The sequence below is a fragment of the Melanerpes formicivorus genome, unplaced genomic scaffold, assembly GCF_026170545.1.
Source record: "Melanerpes formicivorus ecotype bairdi unplaced genomic scaffold, bMelFor1.0.p_v2 SCAF_27, whole genome shotgun sequence".
Classification (NCBI taxonomy): domain Eukaryota; kingdom Metazoa; phylum Chordata; class Aves; order Piciformes; family Picidae; genus Melanerpes; species Melanerpes formicivorus.
In genome coordinates this window covers 7711855-7734829 of record NW_027142379.1, presented here as the reverse complement: position 1 = coordinate 7734829, position 22975 = coordinate 7711855, and the positions used below count along the sequence as shown (strand labels likewise).

General features: G+C 46.9%; 1 protein-coding gene across 4 annotated transcripts in view; it reads left to right on the top strand.

Moving 5' to 3' along the window:
• Nucleotides 1–22137, top strand: part of ELF2 (E74 like ETS transcription factor 2) — a 38425-nt gene extending 16288 nt beyond the window's left edge. Inside the window, exons 1-7 of one of the 4 annotated variants that reach the window (XM_068154013.1) lie at nt 3674–3821; nt 12606–12719; nt 13678–13815; nt 15683–15769; nt 18143–18335; nt 19378–19731; nt 20312–22137. In XM_068154013.1, the coding sequence (XP_068010114.1) occupies nt 3764–3821; nt 12606–12719; nt 13678–13815; nt 15683–15769; nt 18143–18335; nt 19378–19731; nt 20312–20939 (1572 nt within the window). In that variant the 5' untranslated portion in view covers nt 3674–3763 and the 3' untranslated portion in view covers nt 20940–22137. Of the gene's footprint in view, nt 1–3673; nt 3822–12605; nt 12720–13641; nt 13816–15682; nt 15770–18142; nt 18336–19377; nt 19732–20311 lie in introns of those variants that run through there. The other 3 variants (XM_068154012.1, XM_068154011.1, XM_068154010.1) reach the window with 3 other exon arrangements.
• The last annotated feature ends 838 nt before the right edge of the window (nt 22138–22975 follow it).

The following is a 22975-nucleotide window of genomic DNA, read 5'->3' as shown; positions in this document are numbered from 1 at the left end:
ATCTTAACTTGGTACCACCTTGATCAAAGAGCTAGGATGAAGCCCACTAGCTGGTTACAAGCAAAATAAAACTTTCCATTCAGTACTTGCTAGGCTACAAGAATTAGATGTCTCTAATACTTTAATAGGTTAAGAGTTTTGGCTTTGAATATGAGCTAATTCTATTTTTGACACCATGCCGCTGCCCTGGTGTTAGTTCTCCCCCTGCCAAGAAATCTATTGCGTTTTGCCTAGTCAAATATTGATGCCAGTGAAACAAAATGGTCCTCATTCCACTGGGTGTGCTGTTGGAGTGCACCTGGAGCTGTTATGCCAAGGGCCTATGCATCTTTTCTCAATAATTCTTAATTCAGAAACAAAATTGAACTGCAGCTTCAATTTTATGTCACCATTGCTGGTGTTTCCTTGTCTAAGGCATCACATGAAAAGAGCTGTGCAGCTGCTCTGTGGATGATCAGCTTTTACACAACACAACAGTCCAGTTCTTTCTGGATTTCAGGTTGCTGCCTTCAGCAGCAGTGTTCAGTGCACTATTCATACTGAAAGAACACTGCAAGTATTTTGTAGTAAAGCCTAATTAGCTACCGCTTTGGGGCCTAAGTTTTGTTTTCTGAGGCTGACAGAAGGCTAAGTGAATGGCTTGCTAGTCCGGACTTCAGATGTGCAGGAGGACTCTTCTCTAAACTCGCAGCTCTAATTGCAGCTGGAAGTGAGAAATGTTACTGTGAAGACTCATCCACAGCATTTTACTTATGCAGCTGAAAAAAAATTATGATTCACATCTTGAACTTAGAATGTGATAGGACCAAAAGCATCCTGGTGTGAGCACACTTAAAGGTGCAGACTGTGACAGACTCACACCTTTGGTATTACTGGTCTTCATATGGTGTAGTCAAAGAGAGAAGGCTGACGTGGTCACTGATCTCTTTCCTCAGTTTCCCCCTGAAACAGTCAGATTTTATTAGCATGACGAATTAGTGTTCAGCACAAAGTACTGCAAATCTTGCAGTTTCAACAGGCTGAACTGCTGAACTTTTGGGGAAAATCTCATTCCTCCTTTAAGATGAGTGTTATGCTTTAATGTTAGATGTGTCCTGTGCCCAGCTGATCTATACAAAATGATCACTTCACAGATTTATTCTAGGCACTCACATTAAAATCTTGAAAGTGGGCTTGGACTTTGTTCATCTGACTGGAATCCCATGGGCATCCAGTGATACTCTCTCCAGGCAGGATCAGAGAGAGCAAAGAATCAGAATAATGTGTGCAGCTGTTCGAGTCCATTTGATCTGAACTGGCAAGCGCTGTGCTAAGCCTGTGCTTGCAGTAGTAAATAAGTGCTGCTTAGAAAAATGGTATTAAACTGAGAGCTTGACACTTCATACTCTTTTTCATATTATTTCAGACACATGGTGTTTGTCAAAACTTACACATGCAGATCACTTCAATGCCCTTACTTGAGGAGGCCACAGATCCTAGGCGAAAGTTTATTTTACCCGTAGGGAATAGAGGGAACAATTTGGATAGGAGTCAAACCCTTCAGTTTGTGACTGGGAGCTGCAGTGAGTTTAAAATCCTCACGAATTCCATAGTGAGCAGTAAGGCTATAAACTATGAATGCATCTTTTCCAAAGTATGTGCATGTGAACTGTTGACACAGGTCTTGGATCTTCAAAGGTACTTGAGTGTCTTGGTGTACCTTTGGATATAAACTGACTGTAAACTATTTTAAACTGTGTTCTATTGCTTGGGACCCATCTGCCTGAAGAGAAGTGTGGGTGAACTTTGATTTCTAACAACAATAGGTGTACAGGACAGTGATGTGAACACAGTTACTTGGGTATGTAAGCTGCAGCGGCAGTGTTGCTTAAACTACAGTGCATGAGGTTTCCACTTCAATTTGAGGATGTCTTAATGAAGGGCTGTGAAGTTTTATTGCACGTTTAAGTGTGTGCCTACTTAAAATGCCTTTGCTTGTCCTTGGGCTTGCCCCCGCTAGAGAAATTTCTGCTGGAGAACACAGCAGAGTCCCCTAGCGGGAGTAGGCTGACAGAAGGAATTCTTGTTAATGCTGCTGTTCCACCTCTCTGAATAACACAAGCTGACAGGAGCACTCTGCTGTTGGCAGAGCTGTATCTGCAGGAGAGTACTGCGCCGTCACAGCTGGCTAGAGAGTGCCTTTTTTGTCCATGAGCCTGGCTGGAAAGAGCTTGGCTGACAAAACTTTACACACAGCTACCCTTAGATGTCATGGCTTGAATGTGAGAACCAGCAATCTTGCTGGCAGGGCTTGTGTGTTACCTGATGAGATGAACACATGTAAATCCTTACAGCCAGGAACAGATAAGAGGAGTCTACAAAATGCCCGAGTTGCCTTTGTGTATGCAAATAACACTAATTAAATTGTATCCCTAATAAATCTTGGGAGTTGTAGTAAGAGTATGAGCTGTCAATAGCTGGAGGTACTGAATTTACCAGTCAGAGGTGATCTGTGCCACATGCTGTTTTGTAATCTCTGTGATGGGGAAATAGGCTTCTAAACTCTGTCTATGATCTAGATCCTGGGAATTTGAAAGCTTGAGAGGGGCAGGAAGATTCTGTATTGTCAGACTGATGCAGCTGGTGCCCTTTACCTTCTCCTAGCAGAGCTGTGAAGCTGTTATGTGCAGGGAAGCCTCGGTGCAGTAAGTGGTTGCTTGATCCGTCTGCTGTTTTCTTAACAGTACAGGCATAGTCAAGTGTGTGTGATGTAAAGGAGTTCCCACTACAGCTGATCTCCATCTAGGACATACTCTGCTGTATACTCTGCTTTCCCTGGCATAGCTGCTCTTGCAGGCAGCCCTGATGTCGTAGCCTGAGAATAAGCACAGAGACTCACTTGGGAAGCCTAAAGACTGGGTCTTGTGGTTGTTGCTTCTGCCCAGCTGCAGAGTGGCAGGGCACGCTGTGGTGTTACAAAAGCAAGATGTTCTTCAGATGGGAGAGGACACAAACATAAATGGTAGTGCTGTGGAGTTTTATTTTACTAAGAAAGCAATGCAACTTCCCCCCATCCCTTACAAAACCTGCTCTAAGGCTAGATTTGGTGAAGGATGGGACATCTGGCTAGCTGGAAAAGGCATCTAACATTTCCTTGGAGTCAGCCTCGCTCCTGTCAAGGAGAGGATGGGGATTGCGTTCCGGAAAGACTCAAGTTTTCTGAAAAAATGTGACGGGAGTAGGTGGCTCAGGAGTTTGCTGAGAACACTTGGGTGCCGCGGTTAGGGAGCGTCACCAGGGCACGTAGGTGCAAGGGTACAAAAGGGGCCGCGGCAGCGGGGAGATGCGGGGAAGGCGGCGGCTGCTGCTCGGGGCTGTGCCGGGATGGGCTGCGCTCAGCTCTACGCGCGTCCTTGCCTGCCTTCGGTCGCGGTCGCCTCAGGATGCCGTGCGAGGACTCAGGGCGGGGTGGCTCTGCCGCGCCTCCATTTACCTGCGCCCCGGGGCGGCTGGCGGGTTCCCCCGCCCGCGGGCGGCCCCGCGCTGCGGCGGCGGCGGCGAGTGCCGGCGCGGCACTTCCTGTCTGAGGCCGGCGGCGGAAGGATCGCGTGCGCCGCGCCGCCCCGCAGGAAGCGCTCCCGCCGCCGCCGCCGCGCCGTGGCGGTGTCCGCGCCGCCCGCTCTGCTCTACCGCCCTGCGGGAGCGCGCCTTGTCGCCGGGCCCCGCGAGTCGCGGGTGCGCGACAACCCGCCGGTCAATGTGAAGCCGCTTCAGGAGTATAAACATGGCGACGTCCGTGCATGAGGGGCCCACGAACCAGCTCGACCTCCTCATCCGAGCCGGTAAGCTGCCCCGCGCGGCTGCCCCGTGCCGGTGGTGGTGCCGGGCTGGCCGGAGCGCAGGAGCGGGCACGGGGGAGGGTAAAGAGCCGCGGCGCACGCCGCGCTCCGGCTGCGGGCGGGGAAGCAATGGAGGGCAATCAGGAAGTGATCACCTTGGTAGCGGCCGGCCCGGCGTGCGGGCGGCGGAGCGCGGCACCTGCCCACACTGCGGGCGGCCCCGGTCCCGCCGCAAGCGCGGCGGAAGTTGTGGCGCGCGGGCGGAGGAGTTTTGCGGGGTTTGCTCGGCCGGGGGAGAACCAGGAAGTGTGCGAGATTGTTGTCCTCCCGCCTCCCCCGGCACGGCCCTCCCCTGCACCCGTCGCCACGCTGTCTGAACGGGCAGGCCGAGCGCCGCAGCTGCCGCACACTGCACTGAGGGCCGCGGCCCGGTGCGTCCCTTGCCGCTGCGCACCCGTGCGTGTACGCCCCCACCTCACTCCCCCCAGTCCCCCCCCCATTCCTTCCCGTGCCCTTTTAAACTCTGGGCTGGCGGCGGGGCGGGAGGAGGCGCCCGCGGGCGGCGGCGCCCGCCCACGTGTGTGGTACCGGAGGGGCGAGGGGGGGGAGCCGTTGGTAGGGGGGAAGCGGCTGGAGGGGCGGCTCCCCCTCCCCCACGCGCGCTGCGTAGCGGAAGCGGTGCGTTCCCCGGGGCCCCCCGAGCGCAGGGGGAGTGGCAGCTGCCGCGCGCCAATGGGGGCCGCCGCCGTTGGCGGCCGGAGAGCGGCGGGGTGGGGCGGGGCGCGGCTGCCGCCAATGGGAGCGTGCAGGGCGGCGGAGTGACGGCTGCCCGCGGCGCTGCCGGGGCGCGCACGGAGTTGGAGGGAAGCGGAGTGTAAACACGGAAGTAGCGGCGCCGCCGCCGCCGGCCCGCACGTGGCCACCTCTCACGGCGGCAGCGCCATCCCCCTCGGACACCACCGCTGGGGCCGGGGCTGCGCTGCCTGCGAAGGCGGGAAAGGTGACCCCGAGCCCAGAAAAGTGGGAGAAAAAGCGAGACAGCAGGAGTGCTGTGCACTGCCGCCGTCACCACCCACTGCTGGGACCTGTGCCGTTTACCTGAGCTCCAGCACCATGTCAGGGACGAGTCCAGTTTTTGGGGTCCTCACTAAAAGAAAGATACTGAGGTGCTGGAGCAGGTCCAGAGATGGGCAACGAAGTTGGAGAAGGGTCTGGAGAACAGGGCTGGTGAGGAGCAGTTGAGGGAACTGGGATTGTTTAATCTGGAGAAGACGAAGCTGAGGGGAGACATCACTGTATTTGAAAGAAGGTTGGAGCAAGGTGGATATCGGCTTCTTAACGCTATTAACAAGTGAACTCTCGAGAGGAATAGCCTCAGGTTGCACCAGGGGAGGTGTATGTTGGCTATTAGAAGAAACATCTGCACTGAAACGAGTTCTTAAACACTGGAACGGGCTCCCTGGGAAGGTGGCTGAATCCCCATCTCCGGAGGTGTTTAGCACCTGACTTGATAGAGCTAGATAACGGTTAGACTTGATGAGCTTAAAGGTCTTCTCCAATCAAAAAATTCTATAATTCTTTTTTTTTTTTGGTTTGTTGAATCCAATGCCACTTCCAGCAACTGGATGCTCTGATAATCCTGGGATTTGTGTGGTATAGCCCTGGAGAAAACACGAGGGAAGCTACACAGCTCAGGAACGGAAACACTGTGGCAAACCTTCTCTTCTCTACAATCATAGCAGCTGTGATTTGATTTTGTCTTTACACGTGGAGCTCCCCTTCTTAAGTAGTCTCTGGAAACAGCAGTGCTGTGTATCATGCTGTAGGTGCTGAGTTGTGTGTCCAGTGTCTGGACATGAACTGATTGAGCATACACCTTCACACTGGTTGTGCCTTCACATAGCAGTGCCTTTGTATGAGCACAAATGTGTGCTGGTGCTCTGTCATTTACCAGTGTATAAGATACCCTTTTAAAAGCTGGGGGGGGAGGGGAGGGGGAGGGGAGGTCACCTTCATTATTTAGCTTGGAAAAATACTCAGTGATTTTAGAGGCAAGGGGAAAGAAAACAGAGACACACACAAAAGGCCTCCGCCGCAAGTCAGCGGAGACCTGTTGTGCACAACAGAAGAAGTGGAGCATGGCAGAAGCATTCAGCTGCTCTCCTGTGTACGATGGAGGAGATAGCTTCACTTTGCCGGCAGAGCACACCTCCCATTTTGACAGCACTTGCTGCTGCAGGAGACTTCAGTTAGTTTTTACTTTTAGTTGTTGGTAGAGAACGTTCTAGTAGTTGATTATTGTGCCAACAGCTTCTTAAGTCACTGTAACTACCTTGCTTGTGAGCCAACCCTTAGCTAAATAACCAGTGACCTTTGTATTGCTCTTCCTGATGTCCTTAGCCCAGCCAACTTTGTTCTTTTTTTGATATTTGCATTGCAGTGAGGGATACAGATACCTCCCCACGTCTAGTATTCCCAGCATCATACTATCAGGATACCCTATCTGTTTACTTATTTATGCATGTAGATGGTATCATGTGGATTTAAGAGAGGAATCCTTTATCCTGAGGGATTATATTTAATTATGCCCTGCCTTTCCCTGGCTTCAGTGTTGACAAAACTTCAGGGTGTTTGATAAACTGTGGTAAGAAAGCTGGATAAAAATTGTTGCTGTTTAAGGTTATCTTAATTGCTGCTTGTAAGAACAACTTCTAAATGACTCGGTGAAGATAGGTTTTGGCTTCTTGGCTAATGTTTCTCTGTATGGTGGGCTGATAACATGCAGCTCACGAGGCAAGTGTTTGAGGTGCTTGTTCTTGTCTTCATTATTGATTGCTGGTATGCAGCGGGTTATGGATCATCCTTAAACTGTGCACGGATGAGAGGCTTTCGAGCTAACAGAGATGGGCTTAGGGAGATGCTAAAAACCCCTCAGGAGTTGCTTTTCAGTTTCTGAACAAATGTCGGCTGTAAAACAAGCAGTAAACTGGAAATGCTTTCTTCTCCAGTCAAGTGTTGCATACAGAGAGGTTTCTGGATATTACCCATACGGGCAATTCGGCTGGTTTTAATTAAAACGTGGCCTAAGCACTGTCGGTACCTCCCATTGCTGCTTAGTGTGGTCTTCTAAACGCCGAGATAAAACAAGCACGTGAGCGCCAATAAACTTTAATGAGCTCTGTTAGCGTATGTGTAGTCACTCTTGACTGAGTTCCATGCTTGGAATTGTGAGTTCTTCATTAAAGTGTTGCTTTAGTTGCCTGATTGTTTTAAAGGATAAGCTATTGTAAATCAGGTGCTACAGTTAAGTGTTGACCTTGTAAGTGCAGACATTGATAGCTCTTCAGATAAAGAGGTGGCAGCTGTGTCACAGGTCCTGGAAGTACCATTTGGGAATTGCAGGCCATTATTTGTCTCTCATCACTTCGCCTTAATTAATTTGGTTACTCTTGTTACATGTTAAAACTGGAGGCGCTATTACAAAGTGGATGTGTTGCCAGAATTCTCTTCTATAAAGCTGAAGTACAGCCCTGTCAGACTTAATTACCAAGTTTGGAGTTTTGTAGCAGCTGTTGGGAGCCTTGAACAATCTCCTGTACACACTGTTTGTTTGGAAGGTGGAGATAGAAGGCATTAGGTCAGCAGTGACGATAGGCACAACCAGCTTTGTTAACTGTTTAGATTTCTAAAATGGAAATGATTTTCAAAGAGGATTTTGTTTTAGTGAAAGCAGAGCAGAAACCTTTTTTATGAACAATTTTAAGATGCATTGCCAAGCAGCCAAATTTCTTCTTAAAAGCACTGGGATAAGATTTGATTTAAAAGGACAAAAGATAAGCAGTGCTGTTGGCTCTGATGTGTTCTGGATTGGTAAATGGCAGTTCTCATGTTAATCAGTTACCAAAGGCTGGAAAAATCTAATTCCACCTTCTTTTGGGCAAGTGGTGGCCTTCCTGAAAGGAATATGTGAGCTACCAGAGCTACATCCTAAGTTGTTTACTTAAGGCGGTTTTGGTTTGGTGTCTTGTATACCCCACCTGCAGTACTGCCTCCAGTTCTGGAGCCCTTGTTATGAGAGGGATATGGACATGCTGGAGTGTGTCCAGAGCAGGGCCATGAGGATGATTAGAGGGCTGGAGCACCTCTGCTATGAGGACAGACTGAGGGAGTTGGGGCTGTTCAGTCTGGAGAAGAGAAGGCTCCAAGGTGACCTCATTGTGGCCTTCCAGTATCTGAAGGGGGCCTACAGGAAGGCTGGGGAAGGACTTCTTAGGATCTCAGGTAGTGATAGGACTAGGGGGAATGGAATGAAGCTGGAGGTGGGGAGATTAAGGCTGGATGTGAGGAGGAGGTTCTTCACCATGAGAGTGGTGAAGCCCTGGAATGGGTTGTCCAGGGAGGGTGATTGAGGCCCCATCCCTGGAGGTGTTTAAGATCAGGCTGGATGAGGCTCTGGGCAGCCTGCTCTAGTGTGGGGTGTCCCTGCCCATGGCAGGGGGGTTGGAACTAGATGATCCTTGTGGTCCCTTCCAACCTTGACTGATTCTATGACTCTATATGTGCATGGTGGTACCCCAGTTGATAGAATAGATACAGTAGACAAGCATTTAAAAAGAAAAAGGTCATACATATCTGTCTTGGGTTAGAATTTTCCCTGCCTACTGTGGTACTGCACTTGTGTATCTCAACCTTGGATGTACTGAGGTTAAGGTTGCTGTGATGATGCATGTTTGCCACGGCATGGGCTATGTAAGCCTGAAAGGTACTGTACAGTAACTGCCAGTGATTCCCTGTGGTCATGGCTTTTGACTGAAGTTGGCATTTTTTAATTGCAGAGTCCTACACCTTTGGTTTGCTTTCTGCCCCTTGTCTTTATTGTGAAAAGTGCCACCAAGTGTAATACAGGCAGGGTTTAGTTGATGGCATTTGATCGAATCATCTGCTGGAACAGCTGCCTGGCTTTCTCTTGTCTCTCTGAGAGAACCTGCTGCCCCACTTCATCTTCTGGGATGACTTCTCTAGCTGTAGTTTTCATCAGTGTTGTGAGTCCTGGCAGAGCATTCTGTCTTGCTGTCTTCTGCTAGACATTTTCTAGCGTGTCAAAAAGACCCTGTATGCAAAATCCGTGTTGAGAGATAAATTTGCCCTTTGCTGTCCCAAGTGTGGTGGTGCCTTACCTGAGCATAACTGAAAATCTCTTCTGCTCATTGCATAAGCAAATGCTTCTGAGGCAGAAGGAGTCTGTAGCGAAGCTGAGAAGACTTCAAAGTTGGTAATAGCACTCAGTTTGCTAAGTGTTTTAATAGACGTCATTTTGGCTGTGTTAGTTTAACTGCTGTGATGGACAGACAGCATGTGTGTTGCTCCAGCCAAAGCCAGAAGTGTTGCTATTTTTTGCTTGATGGTTTTTAGGTGGCATTTTTACTTGAGCCCTAAGTAACTCATGTCAGAAAAAACAACCCCACCACATTTATTAAGCGTGCATTTTCAAATGTCAGAGGCTTTAGAGAGTAGATTGTGCTATTTTTAATGGAAATGGAAGGGTTACTTAGGGCAGAGTTTGGGTGGCTTCTTTGCTCCTTCACTCTGCTGTTACGGTGCTGCAGCCTTAGTCCCTAACACTGGGTGGGGGGAGGTGGGGAGGGCAGCTGCCCCTTCTTCTTCGGGAGGTTTTTAAGGCCAGGCTGGATGTGGCTCTGGGCAATGTGATCTAGTGTGAGGTGTCCCTGCCCATGGCAGGGGGGTTGGAACCAGATGCTCCTTGAGGTCTCTGGGAGGTGGTGGAGTCACCATCACTGGAGGTGTTTAGGAAGAGACGGGATGAGGCACTTGGTGCCATGGTTTAGTTGATTAGATAGTGTTGGGTGATAGGTTGGACTTGATGATCTCAAAGGTCTTTTCCAACCTGGTTAACTCTATTCTCTATTCTATTCTTCCCTTCCACTCTATCCCCTCAGCAGAATGCCATAGTACTGGAAAGGTACAAAGACGACTTTCAGCTGGTTTATGTTTATTTGTTTTGCCTTGTCCTGTGCTCTGCTGAGTAGCTGTCACTTGTGGTGCATCTAAACTACTCCCTGTAGGAGACACTTTGGATACAAAAGTAGGAACTTTTCTGTATGCTTGTAAGCATTGAGGAGTAGATGGCTTCCTAAAGCTGATTGGTATCCTCTTACAATTGAGATTTAGCAGCTCTTGGGTTTCTTTATAGGAGTTTATATACTGGACCTGATACCTGCACAGAGGCAAGATAGCTAGTTGTCCCTAAAATGGTAACCAGCAGAAACAGAAGTGAAAATTGTACAGCTCTTGGGTGCAGGGGAGATGGGCTGGTGGAAAAGGTTTACTGACCTGCCTCAAATACTTTTTTTTTCATGTTTTTTAGTAATAATGTATTAAATGCAGATTGAGACTTCATAATTTCAGTACTGATGTAGAATTGATAACTTTGTAATGACTGGCTGTACGTTGTTCTTGTATTTTGATGATGGGTGGAAAGTTCTGTCTGGTAGATGAGAGAGAAAGAAAGGAAAGTTAGTCTTCAATTTCTGTGCTTCTCTTAAGAAAGAAAAATGTTTAGGTGGAGAGTTTCCTGCAGGGACACTCAGTTTCAGTGCAGGTGTTCAACCTCCCACTTGGGGCACTTCCAAACTGCTGCTTGAGAAAGAAACAGCAGCTGCCTGAGCACAGGAAGCACCCAGGACCTCTAGCTGGGGAGAGAGCTCACCCTGTAAAACTCTTGCTGATAGCCTCTGGTTCAGGTGTCGAGTGTGCAATAGAGATCCTAGCCTTTAGTGTGACTTTCCTGTCCTCTTAGGTAGGCTTTTGTTGTTCCTAGCCTGAGGCGAAGTGGTGGTAGAATGCCAGTTTTATCAGGCATCCTCTATTCCAAAAAGATAAAGCCCCTTAAATAGCATCCCAAGAGAGGGTTGTGGAGCAGCAAACAGCCAGGAAGTGGGCAGCTGGGCTTGTTCAGAGAGACAGTTTGGTTGCCCAGAGTTTTTCTTCGGTGTGTCTTCCAGATTTAATTCACTTTTCAGCTTGTGATGTGTGTGTTCAATCTGCTGGCCAGTAGGTTTTTCAGTTTCTCAGTCTTTGACTTTGAATAAAGTGCAATATGCTGGAAGGTTTCTTTTTTCCCCCCAGTCTGTTTGTATCTAGAAGTCAGGAGCAACACTGCTTCTCACTTAAACTTTGTTTCTTAGACCAGGATGGGTGCCTTGGAATTCTCATAGAGAATTATGACTGAATCCTCTTTAGTTCTCTGACGCTGGAGATAGGTGACCCTGCTTACTCTAAAGATAGATTGCCTAGGCTGCCGGCTGCCTGGCTGGAGCGGTTCAGCTTTGAGCAGATGGCCATAAATGGAAAGAGCAACTGGAGAGGGCCGGCGTACCTTGGGGAGTGTGTGGATGATGTGCAACAGGTGCTGCTGCAGTCCCTGCTCTTCAAAACCATTGCAAGAGCGAGGAACAGAGCTGGCCTTGAATAGGGTGGTGGTTCTAATTGATAAGTTGGCGGGGGGGAGAAGGGTAGTGTTGCTACTGTGTTCAAGTTGCAGTGGTCTCCACTGTATTGAATGTAAACGTCTTCAAGTTGCTTGGAATGGTTTGTGATTAATGATTTAGTTTTCATCAGCTATTGTAACTCAGCAAAACATTATTTCTGTTTTACTTTCTTCCCTTAGTTGTCACTTAAGAACAACGCTGTTAGGAGACAAAGTAAAGCCCTCAGGGCTTCCCTCACCTTCCCAGCTGCCCTTGCAAAACAAATCTGGGGCACTGGAAGTTGAGGGTGAGGTGAATGAGAAGACAGAAGAGACACCATCTGAGGTGTTGCCTGGAGAAGAGGAGGCTCAGAGGAGACCTTACTGCTCTATACAACTACCTGAAGGGAGGTTGTAGCCGGGAGGGGGTTCTTCTCTCAGGCAACCAGTGACAGAACAAGAGGACACAGTCTCAAGCTGCACCAGGAGAAGTTTAGGCTGGATGTTAGGAAGAAGTTCTTCACAGAAAGAGAGATTTGCTATTGGAATGTGCTGCCCAGGGAGCTGGTGGAGTCACCATCACTGAAGGTGTTTAGGAAGAGACTGGATGGGGTGCTTGGTGCCATGGTTTAATTGATTAGATGGTGTTGAGTGATAAGTTGGACTTGATGATCTCGAAGGTCTTTTCCAACCTGGTCTATTCCTATTCTGTTCTATCCTATCCTACTTCTGTTTGGGTTTGTTGGTTTTTGTTTGTTTGTTTTTTTATAACAACCAATCTGGCTAAACCCAATGTCATAAAATGAAACTGGATATATTTGTTTCACAGACTTAATGCTGTGTATATATATATACACACACATATGTATGGATATATGTATTTATCCAAATAGATGGAAACTTTGAAGAGAGTTGACCTTTAGATTTTAATGGGATGATAGTTGGAGATAGTACTACCCTGCTCTGCTGTGTTAGTTTATAATCATCCTCATTACAACCTGGTTTGTTCTGAGTGATTTGAAGACAGAAGACAAGTCCCAGAACTCTGCTTCTGTAAGCTCTTGAACACCTCACAGAAATGAGGAGCTTGGTTGCAAGCTAGAAATCTCTTTTTAAGAAGTGGGAGTGTTGATTCTGCTTGTTTCACATCTTCCCTGAACATGGCTGTTGAGAGGAAGGTGTCAAAGGTGTGAAGGCACCTGACAGCTTTGGAATTTTCATGCTTGAGTAGTGCAGCTGTACAGCAGTACAAGTGGACTTGTAGCAGTAATCTCAGTAATATTCTTCCTGTCTTTCTACAGTGGAGGCATCAGTTCATGGAAGCAATGTGCACTGCACGGATAAAACAATCGAAGCTGCAGAGGCCTTGCTCCATATGGAGTCTCCTACTTGCCTGAGAGATGCCAGGAGTCCTGGTATGTCAACAGCACTTTCTGCTCTGTCAGCCATTTCTCCTTCCACTAATTAGTTAAACAAGCAAATTGGGAAACCTGCTTCTGTGGGGAGCTGTGTGCTCTTTAGAACATTTGCTTGCTTGTTTCAAAATGACTGAGTTGTTTGAGGGTTGACGTGGTTTCTCCACTCTGTGACAAGCATACTTACAGATAAGATCCCTTGTCTGAGAGAGGTTGTTGGGCAGAGACTTGAGTAGCTACACATTTTAATTGAACTTTTCCATCAGGAAATACTTTTTCAGTGCTACAGGTTGCCCAGAGAGGCTGTTTGGCCTCCATCCTTGGGGTTATTCTGAAGCTGTCTGGACATGGTCCTGGGCAGCGGGCTCTAGGTGGCCTTGTTTGACCAAGTGCCTTCCAAAAGTCCCCCTTAACCCCAACTATTCTGTGATTCTGTGAGTTGCACATTTTAAATTGCTGAAATAAAGAGTTACTTGAAGGGAAAGGTATTTTTAACTGCTTTTCTGTTTTAGAAGGAGCATCTGAATACACTGTGTTGCACAGTGTTGCCAGTTTAAAAACCAGCAAAACTTGATGATTACTTCAACATGGTGTTCCTTCTGAAGTTACTTCATGTGTGTTGGATGAAATAATGGTCAAAGTGAAACACAAAAGCTACAGAATAGGAAATGGAGACTGCAGTAAGGATCAGCAGTTAAGCTCTAATTTGTTTCATATGAAGTTGAGTTTAGTTCTAAAGAATTTTGCTGTGATACTTGCCTTTTGCCCAACAATGCTGGCAACCATGCATGTTTATGGGAATTGGATTGATTGTGTAGGTGACAGGCTGCTGGGATATGCTTTGTTGCAAATAATTTGATGTGAGGTACATTAATCAGGTAGAAACTTCATCAGATGCTTTTTTTTCCCCCTCACCTCATAGTGGAAGTTTTTGTCCCTCCTTGTGTGTCAACCCCAGAATTCATCCATGCGGCCATGAGACCTGATGTGATCACAGAAACTGTGGTGGAGGTGTCAACTGAAGAATCTGAACCCATGGATGCATGTCCTGTTCCAGCTTCCCCTGACATCCATGAGCCAATGAAGAAGAAGAAAGGTCTGTGTGGCTCTTGGGAGCAATCTCAGAAATGTCTTTCTGCTGTGCTCTGCTGCAGGTGGTGCAGTTGAGACTGGTGGAGATAGGCCAGATGACCTGGGTGCTCCTATGAGGTCTTGGAAAAAGAGTGTGCAACAAGAAGAAAAGTAGCACAAGAATGGGTTTTGCCAAGACATACACAGGTGCCTGGAATCACAGATAGATTTGGTCAGCAGGTAGACTTGGAGTTCTTCCAATGAAGTGTCAGGGTGGGTACTGACTTGGAAAACCATAAATCAGTTTACAAAATCAGTACAGGATCTTCCTTCCCTGTGAGAGAGAAGCACTTTGCTTTTTTTCTGAGTGGCATATCTTGAGGAGAAAGTGTTCAGAACAGTGTTCCAGTTGAAAGCATCAAGCTACCAAATGAGAGGTTGGCACCTGGTGAGGTTTCTCTCTCTGGTCCAGCGGTTTTACAGGCAGCAAGACAGTCCACGTAATGAGGAATGTTGTGCTATTAGAGCTTCCAGAGATGCTAAGATGAAACACTGTGATTTAGAGGAATAAAAATGCAGTGGTAGTGATAAAGTGATCCCAATCTGAGCTCTGTGAGTCCTAGTTTTAGTAAACACACACATAACAGGTAACTGTAACTCCACTGTAAATTACCTAGGCAAGCAAATGATGACTAAAGCTTTTCCATAGCTGTAGTCACCCCCTGGATTTAAACAGTTTCTTTATCTTCCACTGTCTGTTTGAATGAATGGTCATTACTGGGCACATTGTGTTGCAGGGCTGTGCTCAGGGAGTTCTGACATTTGATGAAGGTTATTTTGTAAATACTTTTTTCCTATGACAGAGTCCAAATTCCTGCTCTTAAGTGTATAAGGTCATGTAGCCATAGTTACAGAGCCATAACTTTGCACTCCATAATTAATGCCATTTCAGATGCAGTGTTTAATGAAGGGCATTGCTCATCAGCAAAATATCACACTCTTGCACCTGAGGTAGGAAAGTTAATTGTTGCTGCTTGCCTTTAACCAAAGGCAGAAGCATGGATTGTTTACAGCCAGCTGCTGTGGGGTGTGATCTTCTTCCCTGCTTGGGCCTGTTTACGTTGAGTGAAAAGGTCACTGAAGTGTGAAAGGATGAAGAAGCTGCAGGTCTTGCTGGGGGTGGATTTCCCTGGCACAGGAAGGCTGGCAGCTTGGTCTGCTGAGGAAGGAGTCCCCTCCTGAGGCTTCTGGCAGGGCAGGTGAAGGGTAGGAGGAGGTGCTGGGAGCCTTGCCAGCCCATAGCGAGCCCAGGCAGGGCAGCCCTGCGTGGGCAGCTGGGGGCTCTGTGGGGCAGGCAGGGCTCCCAGCAGTGCCCAGAGCTGTCTGCGGCTTTGTAGCTCTCAGTGATGCTCTGCTGTACCTCATCCCCTGCGGCACTGCTCATGTGCCTTGGGGGAAGCCTTTGTCTCCAGCCTTTGATGGGCAGGTGCAAGGTGGAAATGACTGCTTATGGTTTCAGGAGTAACACTTAGGAGAAGTGATGCTTTGATCAACACCCATGCTAGAAACCCAAAAACAAAGCAGCAGAAGAAATAATGCATTCAGAGTAAACCAGACTGGACTGAAAGAAAGGAAGTGAATTGAACTCCTACTCAATAGGGATGGTGCTTACCTCACCTGCCATTAACTTGTCTGAATCTGAGTTACATCTGCCTATCAAATATGCAGCCAGATGAGGAGTTAAACTGGGTGTGCAGCAGTAGTAATCCAAGAATTTAAGTTTATCCATAGCTATGGATAAAAAAAAAAAGCCTGAACTGTTCCTTTCAGCAAAGACAAACTGATTCTGCAGATGATAAAGGCTGTTTTCCCCCTCCTTGTTTTATGTGCAGCTGGCCGTAAACCGAAGACGCAACAATCAGCTCTATCTGATGGCTCTCCAGACCTAGGTATAAAGAAGAAACCTAGAGAAGGCAAAGGTATGTGTTTCCATTTATGAAGTACTTAAAATTATGCAGCCCTGTTGGGCTTGTGTTGGTCACAGAGAATACACAGATCTTGAAAGATTTGGTGTGTGAGTTTGTACTGACATGGCTAGAGTTTTGATTTCATTCAGTGTCTTCAGATTTGGTTTGTACAAGATGTAGCCCAAGGATGTGTGCACCTGCCCTGTAATACACTCTGCAGTTAATAGGCTTTTTGATTTATTTAGTTTTTTGTGATTTCCTTTGCTCTGTGTTTATTGACTTCTACTGCCTTTTGTGTTGTGTGTCAGCTGGCTGCTAGACACATCATTTGTTCAGCTGCTGCTTAAAGGCTTCTCAAGTAGAAGCAGCTTATGGGCATTTGTAATGGTGATGGTTGACAATATGTTTCCTCAGCTGATTCACAAACTTCAGAAGGCATGTGTTGCTGGACTAATAGATTCACTTTGGCTTCAGGGGAGAAACCAAATGATGATACATTTTACTGGTTGAATGAAGGATATTGTGCTGGAGAACCATCCTCTCCTAGTGTTTCTCCTGATGAATTTCTTTCCTGGACTCCAAGCCTCTGCTTTTCAATCATCTGAGAGACAGACTAGGCCATTTGCTCACCTTTGAGTTGACATACAGAGTTAGAAGCTCTTCCCCTGGTTACAGGTGAAAAATGTGTATCTCTTCCCTACTTGGTGCACTGAAAATTGTTTGGAGGTGTTGCTATGGCAAGGAGAAATGAAATTTAGTGACTTTCACTGGCAGCATACCAGCTGACAGAATGTGCTCCACTACTAGGGTTTGTTTGAAAGCAAGATTTCTGCTGTTTATGTGATTCCTACATTTGTCAGTCCTGGGCATGGAAGAATGGGACTGGTGTGCAAATGTTAGCTCATAAAAACCTCTGCAAACAGTCATTAAACTACCTTGTGCTGGCCACTTCTGCTGTCTTGGGATTTGAGTGTAGAAGTGGACCTCAGTGAAGATGAGAGAGTTGCATCTGCTGTACTTAAAGTACATCTTGTGGTGTTTTCCTTTTTGGGTAGTTTGAAGTCTTAGCTTGCTTCCTGACTTTGATTTCAGTGTTACAGCTTTCCATTAATCTAAATGGTACTTGTGTCCCAGTTCCTAGTTTGCTGCACAAATAACAGAGAGAGGAGGCCTGTATTTCTGTCTCTTCTAGTTCCTGTCTGTACTGCTGATTTCTCTATATAGTTGTTGATGAACTGGAAGATGATCACCATCCCTGGAGGTGTTCAAGAGGGGATTGGATGTGGCACTTGGTGCCATGGTTTAGTAGTCATGAGGTCTTGGGTGACAGGTTGGACTTGATGATCTTTGAGGTCTCTTCCAACCTTATTGATTCTGTGATTTTATGATACTGGTTTGGGTTTTGTGGTTTGGTTGCCTTTTTAATGCATTGTGGTTTTGGAAAACAAGGAATTAATTTCTCAGCAAGGTTAAGTCATGGAGGAGAACAGCACATTTGGAAAGGGCTTCTTGGTTGTGTAGGTCCTCTTTCTGCATTCCTGATACTTTGTGATGCAAAGTGAAGCAGCTGATTGAATTGTGCCCTTCAGTTTATTATTCAGAAGGAACTGGAGATTCCTCTTCCCCTTTTCCTAGGTGAAAGTGTTAGAGAGCACAGACAGCCCTCACATTAGATCTTTTATACTGTCCTGATACTCACTGTCCTAAACCCTGTCCTGGAGCTCCTCCAGTGGTACACCTCTTGAATGCTGGGAAATACAGTAAACTCTTCTCTAGGCTGACTTTGTTTTGCATCCTCCTAATTACAGAAAGGGGCATGGAATGTCTGCCATAGTGGCAGCAAGAAGTTGGACTGGCTTTGCACCTAGAAAGACTTTAGTCACTCTGAAACATAGTTTGGGAAGGGTCAGAACTTGGGGCTGTCAGAGAGAGGTATGAGAGCCCCAGGTCCTGGACAGATCCAGAAGCTTTTGTTACAAACTTAGCACGGTTGAGGTGATTTGTCATGGAAAGTGTTATGCCTTGCTTGTATCCTCTTGTCTGTTAGATCCATTCCCTGTTGAAGCAGATAGGAGAAGAAAATTCAGAGTTCTTGTTCTGCTGAACAGATGCTCTCCCACACTTCTCAGGAACTGAGAAGGGGTGGTGGATCAAACAGGCTCCTGTGCTATATAGCAGATCATTTGGAGTAGCTCCTTGCAGAATGTAAATATTTATGGGAGCTGTACCAAACAGAAAGGATGAATATGTGCAGCTTGCATTACTTGCCACACACTGGCTAACATTTGCTGGTGATGCAGGTCACTCACGAGTTACCTATATATGGAGAACTGCGTGCTATCTTCAGAAGTGGGTTTCTAATGTTTAAATGTCTTCTGATTTTAGGAAATACAACATATCTGTGGGAGTTCCTTCTGGACCTTCTCCAGGACAAAAACACTTGTCCTCGCTATATTAAATGGACTCAGCGAGAGAAGGGGATCTTCAAACTTGTGGACTCGAAAGCTGTCTCCAAACTATGGGGGAAACACAAAAACAAACCTGACATGAACTATGAGACGATGGGACGAGCTCTGAGGTACAACTCTGATGTCCTGAATCTGATTCTTGATTTTGCCTGGAGAAATTGAATGGTTCTGAAGTTCTAAAAGCTTTGCCTCCTTGCTGACTCAGCCTTTTTAAAAGCACCAGAGTCTGGCAGTTCCTGATGCTTTTTAGGCTACCAGTTAATTTGCAAGTTAATTCCTGAAGTGTGCATTTCAAAGGTCAGGTATTTATTTTTTTTTAGCTAGATTCTTCTGCCCCTGTACTCAGCACTGCTTAGGCCACACCTTGAGTCCTGTGTCCACTTCTGGGCCCCTCAGTTTAGGAAAGATGTTGAGTTGCTGGAAGGTGTCCAGAGAAGGGCAACAAAGCTGGGGAGGGGTTTGGAGCACAGCCCTGTGAGGAGAGGCTGAGGGAGCTGGGGTTGATTAGCCTGGAGAAGAGGAGGCTCAGGGGAGACCTTATTGCTGTCTACAACTACTTGAAGGGAGGTTGTAGCCAGGTGGGGGTTGGTCTCTCCTCCCAGGCAACCAGCACCAGAACAAGAGGACACAGTCTCAAGCTGCACCAGGGGAAGTTTAGGCTGGATGTCAGGAAGAAGTTCTTCATAGAAAGAGAGATGGGCCAATGAAATGTACTGCCCAGGGAGGTGGTGGAGTGACCATCCCTGGAGGTGTTCAGGAGGAGGCTGGCTGGGGTGCTTGGTGCCATGGTTTAGTTGATTAGATGGTGTTGGATGATAGGTTGGACTCGATGGTCTCAAAGGTCTCTTCCAACCTATTCTGTTCTATTCTGTTCTATTCTGTTCTATTCTGTTCTATTCTGTTCTATTCTGTTCTATTCTGTTCTATTCTGTTCTATTCTGTTCTATTCTGTTCTATTCTGTTCTATTCTGTTCTATTCTGTTCTATTCTGTTCTATTCTGTTCTATTCTGTTCTATTCCTTTGCAAGTGTGCTCTGCCAGCTTCTTGCCATACCTTCTCCCATTGTAAACCATATTTTCTTTTTAGCATAGAATGAGGTTTTCTTCAAAGTGTGTCACAATGTTGGTTACTTCCATGTACTTTTCTTGCAGATATTACTATCAAAGAGGAATCCTTGCAAAAGTTGAGGGACAGAGGCTTGTGTATCAGTTTAAGGAGATGCCAAAAAATATAGTTGTCATAGATGATGAGAAAAGTGAGTCCTGCAATGAAGACTTGTCAATGCCTACAGATGAAAAGTCATTGGAAAGAGTGTCTTTATCTGCAGAAAGCCTTTTAAAAGCAGCAACCTCTGCACGTGGAGGGAAAAACTCCTCTCAGTTGAGCTGTACTAGATCAGAAAAAGCAGTCACCAGAGTTGTGAACATTGCCTCACCAGCACATGACACATCATCATCTCGTCCCTCCACTACCACTACTACTGTCCCAGCAACGACAGCTCCCAGGTCTGTATTAGCCAGCTGTGAGTGTGCTTGCCCTTTGCTGATATCAGCACTGTGTGGAGAGGGGTGGGGGGGAAAGAGCTGCTACATTTCCAAGGTCCTGTTGGTTGCTGTGCAAAAAGGTTTGGGGATTTTTTTGTTCTGTTTGGTTCAAAAGAAAGAACCAATTAGAAGTTTGTATATCCTGGATTTGTCTGTTGCTGTTGCCATCTTGGATGGTGCCCTGTCTTCTGGCTTAAAAGAATGGTCAGGCATTGGAACAGGTTACCCGGGGAGCTGATGGAGCCACCGTCCCTGGAGGTGTTCAAGGCATGGCACTTCGGGATGTGGTTTAATGGCCATGGTGGGGTTAGGTCGATGGTCAGACTCAATGATCTTGGAGGTCTGTTCCAACCAAAGCCATGGTTTAGTTGTTTAGGTGGGTTGGATTGGTTGATGGGTTGGATGTGATGATCTTGAAGGTCTGGTCTATTCCTATTCTATTCTCCCATCCCTATCCCATTCTATTCCTATTCTATTCTCCCATCCCTATCCCATTCTATTCCTATTCTATTCTGTGACTCTATCCTCCTCTTTTTGGCAGGACTGTACGTGTGGCCATGCAAGTGCCTGTTGTGATGACCTCTCTGGGACAGAAAATCTCAACCGTGGCCGTGCAGTCAGTGAATGCAGGGTCGCCGCTAATAACCAACACGAGTCCAACGACAGCCACGGCTCCCAAGGTAGTAATCCAGACAATCCCTACTGTCATGCCAACCTCTGCTGAGAATGGAGACAAAATCACCATGCAGCCTGCCAAAATCATTACCATCCCTGCCACCCAGCTCACGCAGTGTCAGTTACAGACAAAAACAGGCCTGTCTGGCTCAGGAGGTATTAACATCGTGGGAACCCCGCTGGCTGTCAGAGCACTAACCCCAGTGTCTATAGCTCATGGGACACCAGTAATGAGACTATCGGTGCCTGCCCAGCAGGCGTCTGGCCAGACTCCTCCCAGGGTGATCAGTGCAGTTATAAAAAGCCCGGAAGTTAAATCAGACACGGCGGCTTCCAAGCAGGAGCGCGAAGTGAAAACCCTGCAGCTGGTAAAGGACGAGAAGCCGGCGGACGGCAGCAAGACTGTGACCCACGTGGTAGTAGTTAGCACGCCCTCAGCTATTGCCCTGCCCGTAACAATAAAAACAGAAGGAATCATCACGTGTGAGAAGTGAGGAGCAGGTCACTTCAGCGTGGACTTCCAGACTGTTAGGGTTTTGAACATACTGACAGAACCGGGGGAGGGAAGTGGCTGGAGCGCCCCAGTGGAAAAGGAGCCTTTGGGAAATGTTACTAACCCTGCATTATGTTGAAGACTTACTGGAAACAAACAAACAAAACAAACCTTACCTTCCCGTGTTTCAGTGGGAATTGAACCACATCGATATGCTGACAAAAACTGCCTCTTCCAGTTGGGAAACAGCTGAACCTGTGGAGAAGGAAAGAGAGAGGGAACTGGAAAGGGACCAAAACAGTTCACTACCGCTACCAAGTTACACTAAGGCCTGGAACACTAAGAGAGTGGTGTGAGAGGTTTGCCTTGGTCGTTAGGTTTCAGGGGGAGAGGAAGGTCTCATTGTTACAGATGGCAAATTCGATGCATTTTAGATGCATACCAGCAATTACTACTGTGTGCCCACAGTACTCAACTGGTGCTATGTGAAAAACTCTGCTATTAGGTATTGTAGAATGTGAAATAAAGGAGAAGATTAAAGAGCTTCTAAAAGAAGACAGAGACCTAGAGGGATTTTTTCTTTCTTTCTGGTTTTGGTTGGTTTTTTTTTTTTGTATCATACAGCTTCAGCAGATTCAAAATGGAAAAAGCCTTAGACTGATTTTCAGTTACCTTTCTTGAAATAAGCTAATGGCTTGTTTGTGTAAAGCTTTTTTATTACAAAAAGAAACAAAAACCCCCACCCCCCAGATTTTTTAAAGACCTTGTACCTAGCACAGTATTGTTATAGAATTCCATGTAACATATTTTGTATGGTAGTTAAACCAAAATTCTGTCTAAAATTTCCTAATGGTGGACAAAAAGAGCAGCAGGCTTTCTTGCCTCCTGCTGTAACATGCCTGTGGCTCTCACTTAGCCTTGACATCCCTGCATACATTTCAGTTTCAGCTCTACTCTTGTCACTTGAAAAGGTCACGCCTAGCATGAGCTTTTGTCAGGTAGTTCTAAACCTGTAAAATTATTATTTTATCTCTTTTTTTTTTTTTTAGTTGAAGTTAAGAGGGAAGTACCAGTGTTCAGAATGAACTATAATAGTTTGTATATTCAACATTTGAAGTATATTCTATTTTGTTGTACTCTTGTTTCAAAGTGTATTCAAGTAGGTTTTACTGAAATATAGAAATGAAATCTAACGGTGTTTGGTCTGCATTTTATTTCTTTCTTTCTTCCCATCACATCCCCACCCCCACCCCCCTTTCAACCTATTAACCTCTTCTGCTTGTCTGAAATCTTCCAGGCATTCAGCTTCAGATGAGCTGGTATAGTGTGGAAGTTTGGAAGCCCTCACCACTCTGGTACTCTGCGTGGCTGTCCAGTTCTCCCACGCAACACACTGGAATAGTTTTCATTGAAGTGTCTGACAAGTTTGCAGTAGCTGGTGAGGTAACTTTCCTGGCAGGAGCCTACTTTCTGCTTTTTGAGGACAGTGAGCATACACAGTGTTCTTGCACTGTGGTTTTGACATTGTGGAATAGCTTGTGTAGCTTAAGAAGAGTTACTGGTTCTAACCTGATCCATTGCACTGCTCTCCCCATTGCACTGCTCTCCCCATTGCACTGCTCTCCCCATTGCACTGCTCTCCCCATTGCACTGCTCTCCCCATTGCACTGCTCTCCCCATTGCACTGCTCTCCCCATTGCACTGCTCTCCCCATTGCACTGCTCTCCCCATTGCACTGCTCTCCCCATTGCACTGCTCTCCCCATTGCACTGCTCTCCCCATTGCACTGCTCTCCCCATTGCACTGCTCTCCCCATTGCACTGCTCTCCCCATTGCACTGCTCTCCCCATTGCACTGCTCTCCCCATTGCACTGCTCTCCCCATTGCACTGCTCTCCCCATTGCACTGCTCTCCCCATTGCACTGCTCTCCCCATTGCACTGCTCTCCCCATTGCACTGCTCTCCCCATTGCACTGCTCTCCCCATTGCACTGCTCTCCCCATTGCACTGCTCTCCCCATTGCACTGCTCTCCCCAT